The sequence below is a fragment of the Colletotrichum siamense genome, assembly GCF_013390195.1.
Source record: "Colletotrichum siamense strain Cg363 chromosome Unknown KSG_Cg363_contig04, whole genome shotgun sequence".
Taxonomy (NCBI): domain Eukaryota; kingdom Fungi; phylum Ascomycota; class Sordariomycetes; order Glomerellales; family Glomerellaceae; genus Colletotrichum; species Colletotrichum siamense.
This window is the reverse complement of record NW_023501017.1, coordinates 6,057,749-6,071,343: the sequence shown is the minus strand read 5'-3', so window position 1 is coordinate 6,071,343 and position 13,595 is coordinate 6,057,749. Positions and strand designations below refer to the sequence as shown.

Genomic DNA, 13,595 nt, shown 5'->3' with positions numbered 1-13,595 from the left:
CCACTCCCTTCAATGGGCATGTATGGCAAACCGGCGAGATGTCATCTGTATCAGAGCTATTAGGGGCTTTTGGAAGTTTATCCAGCTTGCCAGATCTTGGATGGCTGTACGAGGGTCAAGATTTTGATACAAGCGGAAGCTAGTCTAGAGACTTTTTGCTACATGTACGCCAGCCTGTGAGGCTTGCTTCGAATATTTTCCAAGATCTGTTGCCATGCCTTTTAGACTAATGTGTCCTTCACATGACTTATGCGCCTTCGGGGATGACCAATTCTCCAGTCTTGAGCCAAGCAATCGAGTTCGTCTTGTGCTTCACAAATTCTCCCTCAACCTTTGGCACGTACTCCGGGAAGCTGTCGACCATCTGACTCAGCGTTCCCCACGAAGCCTGGCCATTGATGTCATACGTGGCCGAGTTGTTGAAGCTAGTCGTGTTGAAGCTGTAGTAGAGGATGGGAACCTCCTCAAAGCTCACATTGGCAGCAACATACGCCACTCGGTTTCCGAGGGGGTCGGTGACAAAGGAAGCGCCAACCGAGGGAGTGAGAGAGTATGCGCCGCTCAGCACGGAGTAGACTGCCACGGTTCCGGTGTTGATCCACTCATTCTCCCACCATAGAGAAGTCTCGTCGTCGACGCCGGTGAGGTATGGGAACGGCGCCAGGTGGACATGCTCGCGTTGGACGTACATGTTGAAGGTCATGCTAGGGTACAGGTGTCTGCGAACCAATATCAGCTAATCACTCGTCGCCGGTGGGTGCGTTCTCAGTTGACAAGACTTACTCTCCGCATTCCAACATTCCCCAGCGACCGTAGTCAGTCTGCACGACCTTAAGACCGTCGGTGGTACCATCACTGAACATGTAGCGCTCGGCTCCAGACGGACGAAGCTTGCGACGGTGGTGCAAGACGTCGCCTTCAGGGCCAAGCAGGGATTGAGACATGTACATGAAATCACCGTCTCTCTCAGCAAAGTTGATGTTGGCGAAGATGCCGGCCTCTTGCACTGCAGCTACGAGGCGGCTCCACTGAGCATCGCCGACGACGATGGCGTTATCGATATACGACGGCAGGTGATCTCGGGTGAAGTTGTAGTGGCTGCTTGAGGAACCCTTGGGGAATCTGGTCATTGCACCCGTCAGACATGCGGAAGAAGCTACTGGATTTCCGGGGGAATTTTACCCAGGGAACCATAGTTCGGGGAAGACAATGAGGTCTGAGCCGGCGTTCTTAGCCTTGTTAATCAACTTGATACCTGCGTCGACAACCTCGCTGATGTTGAATGTCACGCCAGTCAAGTCGTAATTCGTGAGTGGCAACGGCCAATTGGGCGGAGGAGTGCGAACGAGAGCGACCGTCAGGTTTGCCCGGTCGACCGTGCTGTTGCTGACCGTAGGAGCGGCAGAGATGCCCTGAAAGGCTGCGAGAGCCACGAGAAGGCGCTTCGACAACATCGCGATTGCAGTAGCCCGGGTAGCTGAGCTGGTGATAGACGGGGGAGCTTCTTTGGCTTGGGTCTATCTTCAAACAATCATGTATAGTATGGCCATGGATGACTTAAATATCTAATGTCTGTTCACACAGAGTCAGTCTCTTCAAAACTGGTTTTCCCTAGCCGAGTGTCGATGCCGAACATGATCTCACAGACTCGAGGGCAAGGGACTTGAATCATGGCGAATGTGATCACAATACGTAAGTGCATGCATCTCGGTGTATGGTGAGTGGGCTCATTTCACAGCTGAGTCTTTTTTTTCTATCATCGTAGTTGTGCTATGCAACAACCTCGTGATGTTGGAGTTGAGGCCGATTTGGATTGTGCTATCTTGATAATGCGGAAGCTGAACTCCCGCACCGATCAAGCCACCGCCACGCTGTGATATGGGTCTCGGCGTTTGACCGGGGGAGGGCCGGTGGCCGACATCGTATCGGCCCCACAGTCAGTGTAGTCGGTGATTGAAAAGACCAACCCCAAGACTTTCAATAGGCGAGGATCGGCCCGAATGAGCTTGCTCTTGACAATAGACACATCAAAAATTGCTCATCTTGTGGGTGCTCCCAAGATTCCCCTGCAAAAGATGGCGGGAGCCCGGTGGGATGGATGATGTGATTATCTCACGTCACTGTCGAACAATACTTTCTACGTCCATATGGAGGTCATGTGCCCTTGAACATCTATGAGATAAATGCTGTTCAACCTGTCTTGGTGTTCCCACTAAAAGATGGTGAACCGAGCATAATAGCGTGGTCAAGACCCCTCTTAATCTTTTCCTTCAAGCACACTCAAGAGATCTCCCGCTGTCCATAACCAGCATAGATAAGGTACCTTATAAAGATATGCCACATGTTACATATTCATCAAGTCTGTCTCATATCGGCCCTCCACCGGCGAAAGACAAGAGATCGCTTCTGCCCCGAAGTAATACCTGGCGCCATGGACTGAATAGTTCGAGAAACACCGAGGCTCAGAACCTCCAGCATATCCGCCTTTGACACCTCTCCCAGCAGCTCGACAAGCGCCACCAACAGCTTACATAGCGGGTGATATGGACCATATTCCTTAACAGCGACGATTTCCAACTCCAAGAGGAAGTCTTGAACATAAGAGTAATCGTACTGTAGCCATGCCAGATCGTTCCTGAGAAGCCGATGACACAGGCGCCAGAAATTGACAATGAAAATGCGATGTCTGGTACGCTGAACGTCTATCGATGGAGGGACCATGGCTTGTTTAAGTCGATGCAATGCTGATGGGTTCGTTACTTTTGCAAGGGCCCTTGAATACCCATGATGCTCCGTCTGAAATAGAAGCCGCACCTGACAACGAGCCTGGTCAAGACCCCTCGAGTTCCTCAATACCTTCAGGCTGCCCTGAGAATGTTTCTTACGCCCGGCACAAAACCTGAACCTTTGATCACGAAAGTTTCTCTCGGCCGTGCAGTAAAAATCACCTATGCGTTCCCAGTTGAGGCCACCATTTCCTTTTGACCGCATCAAGTCGAGAAAGTAGAAGTTCTGAGCTGCTTTTCCGAAGACTGCTTCAATGAAGTGATCAATGCAGTATTGCATCAGTTCCAGTGATCGGTAGGATGCAGGCCTAAGCATTTTGTTTGTGCTTGGATTGGGAAGAATGGTTCTGCGTGGCCGCGGCTCATCCCCTCGCATCAATGGCTGGCCATTTCGTTTCCTCGTAGGCCGCGATGGCTGCTCTGATCCTGGTGAAGCTGCTCGTCTCCTGTACGTAGTCAGACCCCATCGCTTGAGATGAGTCGCGCACGTTTTGGGCCTGCGTGGTATAGTCAGATCGGTCTAGTTCGGCTTGAAACCAATATCTCGTCACATACGTGGCCATGAATCCATACTCACGACGCAGTATCTCAACAAGGTTCTGGCTAGTGCACGCTCTATGCAGCCATATTTCGGTGATCTTTGGTTTCATCTCTTCCCATTGCGCACGGGAAGGTGACTTGCTGTGAGTAATAGAGCCCGGAACGAAAGACATAGGGTCAATTGTAGGTGAAATATAGAGGGCAGATTTCATATGACAGGCCTGAGTAATATCAAGACGCAGAAGATGTTTTTGCATTCTCAGCGAACACCTCACGTCCTGCGCCAGGGCTTGGTCGCACACGAACGGGGTACCCCGCCCGTCTTCATGTCCTTGTGAGACCGATAATCACTTGGAACAAGAGCAAATCAGATGACACTTACGGTTGAGAACCTTCATTTTGTTTGGCTAGTGTTCAAGCAGTAGTGCGACTCAAACTCCCGGATGTTGGTTGGCTTCTGCTTAGGTAGGGTATGCATGAGCGGTGCATGAGCGGCATGGCTGATCCCCAGCATCGTACATAACAGGCTAGGCAGGCTTACCATCTATTGGATGTTAAAATGTCCTTGCATATTGTCACGTACTGACGACATGGTAATACAGACATCTCGAAAAGTCACCGCGAACTTGTGCTCTGTCGTCTGCTAGCTACGCTTTACATGAGCTCGTGGATAGAGTGGTCTCAAACTTATAAAACACTGCCTGAAGCCCCCAATAGCTGTCAGGATTCTTCCTTCTTCAGGTCGCTTTCAATCTTACTTTCCATCTTTGAAAGAGTCTGCAATTCTCTGACTCTTGCGTGCCTTCTCGTGGCCCAATCGATCTTGTCGAAATCTCGGAAACTGAAAGTTTACCTGCCACAACATCTCTGACAACCTGCCTCCTTCTGAAGACCTCGTCTATAAGCACTTCCATCGATACTCGATTCCTACCATTGTTCAATCCTTTCCACAATGGTGTCAAGCAGATTTTCCGATATCACATCCTCTAGTACACTGTCCCACAAGTCTATCAAGACAGAGGTCAGCGCTGTCGCTGGTGTCGTCGTGAAGGAGAGGAGCGATGAGAGCCTAACGATCGGTGTCGTGCGGGAGCAAAGCTTGGATGAGCTGGAGAAGGTGTGCGCAGAAGGTCCAAAGCTTCTTGGATTCATCCGATGTAAACGTGTGTATCTTAGCATCACCCTACCCTGCCGACGACTCTGCTGACCAGTCATTCAAGCCCCTCCAATGCTCTTCACAACTGCCCAAGGGCTCCAAGACACCATCGCGGCGATGAAGACCACATCTAAGCAACACATTCTCAATCTTCTGGTTAGCCCTGATGTGGATGAGATTTGGTTCCATGTCCCATCGCACTTCAGGCAGCTCAAAGTTCTTCGTTGCGCGGCGCATGGCAGCAAGGGGAAGCTGTACATCGATGGCTCGTCTACCTACAACAGCGTCCGCCTGGATAAGTGGCAAGCACATCGACACAAACGTCATACCCTCCTGCTAGGCTACGCAAGGGGCGTCCGCATTAGGGTCGCTGAGATTGTCAACATGCCCAACTGGGCAAGATGTCGAAACCAGTTCACCGAGTCGGAACAGGCCGAGCTACGTCAGCATTTCGACGCACTATCCGGTAAGAGTCGCTGGGATGACATCAAAGGGGTCGTCGCAGCAATCGTCGGTCTCGCCGTCGGGACTGTGAAGATCAAGATCGCTGCGAACGCAGCAGTGGGCGGTGTCTATGTCAAGTACGCCTTTGGTTTCCATGCCCTGGAGATCGGCGCGGCCGGTGCCAAAGCTGCCACTGTCATCACCGCAGCAGGGCCGGCCGTTGTCATGGGAGTCACTGCCGCGGCGGCTGTCTATTTCGTACCATGGGAGAGTCTTATGGACTGGCTGAAGGGAGCGCTATCCTTTCTTTGGGGCAAGGTTTGTGCTGTCTGGGAGCGATTCAAAGGTTGGGTTATGCAGTTGTTCGGGGGTCACACGGGGCCTAGGCCGATGGAGTTTGCTGTGTAGGATGGACGAGAGCATGGCGCATGCGTTGGCATGCTGGGTCTTCCTCCGCAACATGCAGCTTTTCTTTCCGCCTTCCATTGTTGAGTCCTGAAGTGCTCGTTCATTTGGAGGCACGCGAGACGTGCCTCTGGTCTCATCTCCCCGTCCATCTTGGGACTGATCTCATAGTAGTTCATTACCCATCTTTGCCGGCTGTGCTCAGAGCATCTACGCTGCTCCAATCAACAAGAGAACCATATCAGAGTCGACGAGCGAAGTCGTTGAGGACCGATGGACTGGAAGGCCGCGGCAGGGGCCAACGGGCGAGACATAAAGACTTAGAGGATCAAACTCATTGATGACAGGATGCAGCAAAACGGAGTAATTCTATTATGGTCAAACCAGACCAACCTGAAGCTGTGATTCGAAGCAGTGCTCGCACAAATATGCAACAGTCTAAAAGCAACCTATCTTTCAAGGCCACCGCGGCCTGCATGCTGAAAACTCCAAAAACACCATGCCAATGCCAATGCCAATGCCCCTGTGAAAGCCACCGGCGTTTCAATGCAAGGATGGGATATAAGTCGCTCTAAACAGCGACACCGACCATACCATCATACGCGCGATCAACGGTGCGGCCACCCATTCCAGGGATGGTCCTCAGCTGTGCCAGGGACTCAATGTTCCCGCCCTGCTCTTCCGGCATCTCCTCGAGGTAGTCAACCAGGTCCTGTGCCTTCTTGGATCCGAAGCCGTGGAGGCTCTTGATCTGTGCGAGGTCGCGGGAGTTGACAATGTTCAACAAGGACTGCGTCTGCGGGGACGCGGGTCCGCTGGGCTCGGGGAGAGGCAGCCTGGTGGCAGGCTTTGTCGACTTGGCCTTTCGGCTCTTCGACTTGGCGGCGACATCGACGAAGCTCATATCCTCGTCGGCCTCAGCGTGCTGGAACTCGTCGTCGCTGTCGTACGCGACCCGTCTGCGCTTCTTCTCGTGTCTGTCACGCTTGCTAGGAGAGGGCATGCCCACCTCGATAGCGAGGCTGTTACCAATCTTTGACCTCAACTTTTCAATCTTTCCCAACAGCTTCGCCTGTCCTGGGAAGAATGGGAGGGCAAGCTCGTACATCTTGAGCGCCCCCACATCGTCACCGTGTTCCTTCGCTTGTCTGGCAGCCAGCAGATAGCGGAGTCCTTCAGACCGGCTGTCATCTCGGTCACGCTCCTCGTTCTCAATTCGGCGCTCCAATGCCTCCAGGCGACGCTGCACCGCTTCGTTGATATCGGGGTGAGCAGCTGCCGGCGCAGGCTCGATCTCCTTGTTTTCCCTAGACTTAAGGATCTCGCTAACCTTTTTCTCTACAAGGGCCTCCAGCTGCTCTGCAGAGATTGACAGCTTCTGCTGAGCTGGTTGGGCCGAGGAAGCAGGACGAGCCAGCTTCGAGACCTTAGGCGCCGCCTCCTTCTCCACAACGATGGCCGGCTTGCGGATTTGGGTAGTGTTTGCAGTAGGGCGGGTGGGGGCAGCCGGCTTGTTACGATCGGCGAACACGTTGAAGGCCTTTACTGGGCGGGTAACGTCCTCCTTCTTCTCCTTCTCCTTGGCAGCGATCGTACCACTGTGGATATTGTGAACGTTCGCCAGCGGGCGGAGAGGTTGGCGGTGTGCAAGTGTGGAGTTGGCGGAGTTCGTGCGGGGCACCTGCTTGAAGACGACTTCGTTCTCGATCTCGCGGACCTCGATTCGCTTGGCTCTAGAGCTGACGTTCAAACTGCTCAGGGTATCGAGGTGGTAGCTGCGGATGGGTGCGAGGTTGAGAATCATGATGGTGATGCCGTTGTTCTGGCCGAGGCTGAGAATACGAGTCATCTTGGACTCGCGGTATGGGATTCGCTTATCCCCACGGCCAATGGCATCGATACACTGAGACAGGACGAAAAGACTCTTGTTGATGGCAGCAGACTCGATAAGTCTCTCCTTGCCGTTGTCCGTCCGGCGGTTATCCTCTGAGCCAGCCAAATCAATGGCCGATGCGGTGCTCTCGCGGATGGTGTCTCCCGTCGTCTGCGTAACCTTCACTCTCAAAATAGCGTGGCTTCGACTGCTGTGAGCATTGAGCTTCGTGGCGGCGGTGACGCGGTTGTTGTTCGCTTCGATGTAGAGCTTCGAGAAGTCTTGGAGGTCCTCGCATGCCCGTTCTGAAAGACCCACGACCTGGGTCTTTCCATCCTTCTCGCGGAGAGGGAGACCTGAAGCGCTGCGCTTCTCTGGGGGTTCGAACAAGTCAAAGACCTTGTCGTTGTAGATTTCGTAGTAGGACAGGGCAACGTCGACCGTGGTGTTGCCTCCCGAGTCCTTGGCGATCTTCTTGCCGCGTCGGTAGACTCCGCTCAGCAATCTGGGGATGACGCCTCGGTCGGCCAGCTTCAAGCCGCCGCGCATGGTGTGCGTCTTTCCGGTTCCCGTGACTCCGTATGCGAAAATGGTGACATCGAGGCCTTGGAAGAGCGCCTTGAGGTGGGGCGCGACTGGTGAAGTTAGTACAAGATGCAACGCGTTGTCTCGAAATTGGCGTGTAATCGCGTACCCTCGGCGGTGAAGAGCTCCTCCTGCGTCGTAGCCTGGTCGTAAACACTTTGGAACGCGAAGGAGAACTCTTCGGTCTCGTTCTTGGGGTTTGGGATCTTGACGAGCGTGGCGTGCTTGCCCTCCTCGGAGCTATCAGCCCGGACGATTGTGTCCTTGTCCAGCTCCTTCTCGAGGAGAGGGCGAATGCGGGCGACCACACGGACCGACATCGTGGGCCACAGTCAGTCCAGGATTACTTGGGAGGAGGTAGCAAGCTGCCTGGACACGCAGGTGAGGAACGGAGGAGAGACAGAGACGCAGAGCGAAGCGTGTCGTCGCCGTCGTGTCGGTTTCGAGGGGACGCGAAGGCGGGAAATTGGTTTGATGAGAAAGAGATTTGACGATTTCGAGGTTGCCTAAGGTTTCCAAGTTGGAAGGGTTCAGGCGTGGATTCGACGGATTCAGTGTTGTGCAAGGAATATGCAAAAGTGAGGGTCCGAGACCCTTGTCAACAGGCCCGCGTCATAAGTCGTCGCCGGGGTGATGGCGCTAAGCCGTTTGCGAAGGTGAGCGGTGAAAAGAGACGTACCTGATGCGGTCTTACCTAAGCACTGGGAAGGTAGGCAGGCACGGGTCAGGTCCTGGACCTTCCCACCTTCTGTTCCCCCCGCCACCTCAAGAGTCTCGGCCCGGAAGCCAGGTTCTCCCGGCCCCCGCCAGCTCCGCTCCGATTTTTTGCCGTTGCATCTTCAATTCGTGATCGAGCCGCCGGGAGCTGCTGGTCTGGAGCTTCGAGGTCACGATCCAACGACCGACGTCATCACCCCCAAATGTCCGCCATGCGTGCCCAATTGTCCCTGTTGAGGACAACTCGCGGTGCGCGACCGGGACAGACGCCCTCCTACGTCTGCCGGCAGTGCAGGAGCATCCAAATCAGTGCGGCGCCGACGACTGAAGCTCCAAAGGTTGGTGGGGATGTTTTCGGAGCTCGAGGCACCGCCCTGAGGGACTCGGCCGGTATGCGATTACCCTGAAGGACTATCGTGGGGCTCTATGCTAATATGATCATACGCAGATGCCCGCTTCGAGGTCCTCGGCTCGCCCTATTCCCTCCTCTCCGTCACCCTGTCTGCCTCGCAACAGCTATACACGAGGAGAGGCACTCTCGTTGCCGTCGCGGGCAAGGCTGAGAATGTGAGGGAACATACTACGACGAACACCATCGATAGTGCTGACCTTCCGTACAGGCCCAATCCACACTCTCGATTCTTTCCCCCTTCACACGAGCCTTCCTCGGCGTTCCTTTCCTCTATCAGCGCATTTCCTCCTCGACGCCTCTCACGGCTCTCATTTCCACAAAGTCGCCAACCACAACGTTTTCGGTCCTACACCTCGATGGCACGACCGACTACATGATCACCCAGCGCAATGCGCTCCTCGCATGGACAGGACACACTCTTTCCGTATCTCCCCGCATCGCCCGTGGTCTCTCCGTCGCCCACTGGGGAAACACCCACCTTACCGGCCGTGGCCTGGCAGCGCTGTCGTCTCCGGGCCAGATCTACGAGCTCAACCTTTCCGAGGGTGAAGAGTTCGTTGCCCACCCGTCCCACGTGGTCGCATATTCAGTTTCTCGGAACCTCCCTCTCCCCTTCCGCCTCAAGTCCAATATTCTGCGCTTCCAGGTCCCAAGCATCACTGGCCTCCTTCCCGAGACCGAGTTCATCAAGAACATGCGAGACACCAGCACCTACAAGACCCTCGCGCGCTGGCTCTTCTCTTTGCGAACAACGCTGCGTCGCACCATCTGGGGCGACCGCCTGTTCCTCCAATTCCGCGGACCTACCACCATCCTGATGTCCAGCAGAGGCGTCAGAGTCGCTGACTCTCTCACCAACCAGGAAGTCAACGAGATCGCGGACGCGCCTGCTGGCGTTGCTGCTGAGGCGGTTGAGCTCACCACGAAGCCCAAAGCCGAGGCCAAGCCGCCCGCCTCAGTTGAGCAGGGCCCCTCTGCCATCCATGTCGCCAACATCAGCCGCGATGGCAAGGTCAACTTTGAGGACGCCAAGGATCTGAAGGAGTTTGTGAGGTAGAATCACTACGAAGCCGGAGTTAAAGAGCAAGGCGTCGCTACGCCGCAAAGGATTGTTCACAATCACACCACGCAGCCATAAGGCTGACAAATGTACATATACTGTGTAATACAACAGATCAAACTTGACCACCAGGAGAGACGCGGCTCAATAGCGGGCGCGTGAGACGAGCCTGTGCCCGGCCGGATCAGATATGTCAGCCACGGGTATGCGGACATAGTTACGGATGCATTTCGACGTGAGTGAGATTGGATCTCGGAGATCTCATGTGTCTCGTTCTCCGACTGATAAGGGCCCAATCTCCAGCAAATAAGCCCAGACGCATTGGCGTTCCATCAAAAGAAGCTTGGTTGACGGCGCGCACGTCTATTCCACGTGGTGGCTTCACTATGCACAGATGCCAAAGTCGCTGGGACTGGTGTCAATATCTACGTACATTCTAATTGTTTAGCGTACCTGAAAACACTGACTCGATTTCCGAACCGAAAGCCGAGCACACCCTTTGCAACCGTTTGCGCCCAGTGATTGGAAGAGGTTCAACGTGCCATTTCAATTCCAGATGTTCGGGCCTCGCGTTTTCGTCTCAACGCCGAGCCAAAGGGACCATCCGCGCCCCCCACATCGGAAGCCAGCTCCGGGCCAGGATGTTCCCCCCGGCGTCAGATCTCATCATCTCACAGCCGTCTCGGTCTTTTCAAGCGCTGGAGAACCAGATTATGGGACTCACAATCTGATGCACGGCGACTCTCTGGAAGCTCAATCTGGGGGCGCTGAGATTTAACTTGCGCACCAACTGTGCAGCCATCTTACGCATCACCAACAGCACAATGCCGCCTGAAGAAAAAAATGAAAACGCAATAAATGGTTCTCGTGGCAATTGAGGGCCGCTGACCGACTTTCTCAGCACTAAGCTGCACCGTTTGATTCCTTTTGCGAGTAGCTTTGTCGCATTAGTCTCTTCGGAAAAAGAAGAAGAAAAGAGTGACACGATCTCCGACGTCCACTATTGTGTGGAAGACCAGACTGCTTCTTCCATGGTCGCTCTCTGCAGGCAAGGGAGCGAAAGAATGCGCGGACATCAACCCGACAGATCTTTCACAGTAACTAGCAGCATTAGCAGCGCAATTACTCGTCGCTTGCCCGGCAATTTACGTACTTCGGCCGGTCAAGAACAACGGATCTTGAACGACCTAGCTACAGATACCCAACCCGGTAAAGAGCTATCAAACGGCCGAAGCTGTTTAACCCCGGGCGGCGTGGAGCCCAACCCAACCCCCTCTTCCCCGAGTCCCCAGAATCTCAGAGGGGGTGACCCAGAATTGCGTCGATCAAGAAGAGCATGGCGTCTAAACCCGAGCATGGGTCTGTCAGAGGGCTGTCAGAAGGAAAGCTGGCGGCAGCCTACTGCGTTTCCGCACACACTGGTGCTGCTTTTTCTCCGAGTCTAGCAAGAATGCCATGGTAAAGAGCGAGAAGAACGCGAGCCTGGAGTGTCGAATTTGCCGTGTCTCTTCCTCGTCTGCCTGGCTCTCCAATTATTAATCTTGCCCATCCTGCCAGCTGAGCCGCATCATGACAAACGGGCGTTGTGTATCCGCCATCGTCTGAATCCGTCGCCTGAAGGCTTCTTCAGAAGATACAAAGTTCGTCGAGCTGCCATCCGATCTTGTCCATCCTTCGAGACAAGCTCGCCACCACGAGAGAAACGCGACAGACAGCCACCCAGCCCCACCACATCTCATCGGCCAGCAGGGTTCTTTGGTTCGAGAATTTTTCGCCTGGGACGATCAACAAAAGGGGTGCATTGAGATCTCTCACTCGAGAGGCTTCCCCTCAACTAATAACAGGACTGAACCAAGGGAACAACACATCAATCGCTGAGAGAAAGGTCAATTCCAACACCAACTCCCACCGCAGCAATGCGCTCCAACGACGCCCTCTCGACGTCGTCCAACTCCTCGACAGTGATGGAGAAGCCACAAGCCCCCGCAAGGACGGATCCAGAAAAGACGGAGGAGACGGGGGACCGCTCGCCCTACGGGTCCTCCACCCGCCATCCATCAATGGAGCGCATCCCCTCCCAGCAGCGCGAGACCGAGGCAAACATCTACCCGGAGCCCGCCAACGTCGCCGAGGCCGACATCGAGAAGGGGGGCTTGGCGTCACCGTCGCCGGCCGCCGACGGCCAGGATGCCAAGAAAGACGGCGACGCACCCGCGGCGCCACCCGCAGCCGCCGCGCCGGGCTTTAACCCGGCTGACTTCCCGGACGGCGGCACGCAAGCCTGGCTGGTCGTCTTTGGCGGTTGGTGCGCGCTGTTCTGCACGTTCGGGCTGATTAACTGCGTTGGCGTCTTCCAGGCGTATTACCTGGAGGGCCCGTTGAGGGAGTATCCTTCTTCGACGGTGTCGTGGATTACGAGTTTGCAGGTGTGGACGATGACATTCATGGGCGCTCTGGTAGGTTTGCCATTTTCCGATCGAAGTGACGTCGCTGACTTGTCGTAGTTCGGTCGCTTGTACGACTCATACGGCCCGAAATACCTCCTCTACGGCGGCACGATCGTGTACGTCTTCGGCCTGATGATGACCTCGCTGTCGACGCAGTACTACCAGTTCATCCTCGCCCAAAGTCTGGTATCTTCCATCGGATCCAGCGCCGCCTTCAACGCCTGCATGGCCTCCGTCACGTCGTGGTTCTTCCGCCGCAGGGGTGCCGCCCTAGGCATCATGGTCTCGGGGTCCTCCCTCGGCGGAGTCATCCTGCCCATCATGATGTCCAAGATGATCCCGCAGGTCGGCTTCCCATGGGCCATCCGCACCGTCGCCTTCCTGTTCCTCTTCCTGCTGAGCATCGCGTGCTTGACGGTCAAGTCGCGCCTGCCGCCCAGGCCGCGGCCCTTCGTCCTGCAAGAGTACCTCGACGGCTTCCGCCAGCCCGCCTTCGCCATCACCATCTTTGGCCTGTTCCTCTTCTTCTGGGGCATGTTCCTGCCGTTCAACTTTGTCATCCTGCAGGCGCGGGCGCAGGGCATGGACGAGAACTTGGTGATCTACCTGCTCCCGATCATGAACGCCGTCAGCATCCTCGGCCGCATCATCCCGGGCATCGTCGCCGACAAGATGGGCCGCTACAACGTCATGATCCTCATCACCTTCATCAGCGCCCTCTTCTGCCTCGCGCTCTGGATTCCAGGCAAGAGCAACGCCGCCATCATCGTCTTCCTTGTCATCTTCGGCTTCTCGTCGGGCGGCTTCATCTCACTGGCACCTGCGCTGATTGCCCAAATCTCTGATATCAGACAGATCGGCATCCGGACCGGAACCGCATTTGCCGTGCAGTCCTTTGGCGCGTTGACGGGTAGCCCCATTGCCGGCGCAATTGTCGCGTCGCAGGGGGGCAACTTCCTCGGCCTGCAGCTGTTCTGCGGGTTTGCTATGCTCGCGGCTGTGGGCGTGTTCATCGCTGCGCGTACGGTACAGGTTGGACTTAAGTTGAAGGTTGTATAATTGAGTTTGGTTCATTGGGGAGGCGAAAGTTTAACGGGGAGAGCCGTTCCGGAGACGGACATTTCGGCCTACGAACATGGACCTTCGGCTCCGTACGGTGGCCATTTATGC

The 13,595-nt window shown here is 55.1% G+C and overlaps 5 protein-coding genes across 5 annotated transcripts; 3 read left to right on the top strand and 2 right to left on the bottom strand.

Annotated features, from left to right (window-relative positions):
- Positions 1-247: 247 nt before the first annotated feature.
- Positions 248-1,454, bottom strand: CyhAB (Cyanide hydratase; the record flags this gene model as incomplete). Its single annotated transcript, XM_036639411.1, has 3 exons — positions 248-719; positions 784-1,122; positions 1,183-1,454. 3 exons carry the CDS (start codon positions 1,452-1,454, stop codon positions 248-250), a joined length of 1,083 nt encoding a protein of 360 aa, XP_036495891.1.
- Positions 1,455-4,278: 2,824 nt separating this feature from the next.
- CGCS363_v007561 (uncharacterized protein) lies at positions 4,279-5,334 on the top strand (the record flags this gene model as incomplete). Its single annotated transcript, XM_036639410.1, has 2 exons — positions 4,279-4,483; positions 4,547-5,334. 2 exons carry the CDS (start codon positions 4,279-4,281, stop codon positions 5,332-5,334), a joined length of 993 nt encoding a protein of 330 aa, XP_036496750.1.
- Positions 5,335-5,902: 568 nt separating this feature from the next.
- On the bottom strand, positions 5,903-8,109 carry kif22 (Kinesin-like protein KIF22; the record flags this gene model as incomplete). Its single annotated transcript, XM_036639409.1, has 2 exons — positions 5,903-7,839; positions 7,899-8,109. 2 exons carry the CDS (start codon positions 8,107-8,109, stop codon positions 5,903-5,905), a joined length of 2,148 nt encoding a protein of 715 aa, XP_036496530.1.
- Positions 8,110-8,718: 609 nt separating this feature from the next.
- On the top strand, positions 8,719-9,975 carry CGCS363_v007559 (Altered inheritance of mitochondria protein 24; the record flags this gene model as incomplete). Its single annotated transcript, XM_036639408.1, has 3 exons — positions 8,719-8,896; positions 8,955-9,073; positions 9,127-9,975. The coding sequence occupies 3 exons, from the start codon at positions 8,719-8,721 to the stop codon at positions 9,973-9,975; spliced, it is 1,146 nt and encodes a 381-aa protein (XP_036495684.1).
- Positions 9,976-11,894: 1,919 nt separating this feature from the next.
- Positions 11,895-13,484, top strand: asaE-11 (MFS transporter asaE; the record flags this gene model as incomplete). Its single annotated transcript, XM_036639407.1, has 2 exons — positions 11,895-12,434; positions 12,483-13,484. 2 exons carry the CDS (start codon positions 11,895-11,897, stop codon positions 13,482-13,484), a joined length of 1,542 nt encoding a protein of 513 aa, XP_036495685.1.
- Between the last annotated feature and the right edge of the window lie 111 nt (positions 13,485-13,595).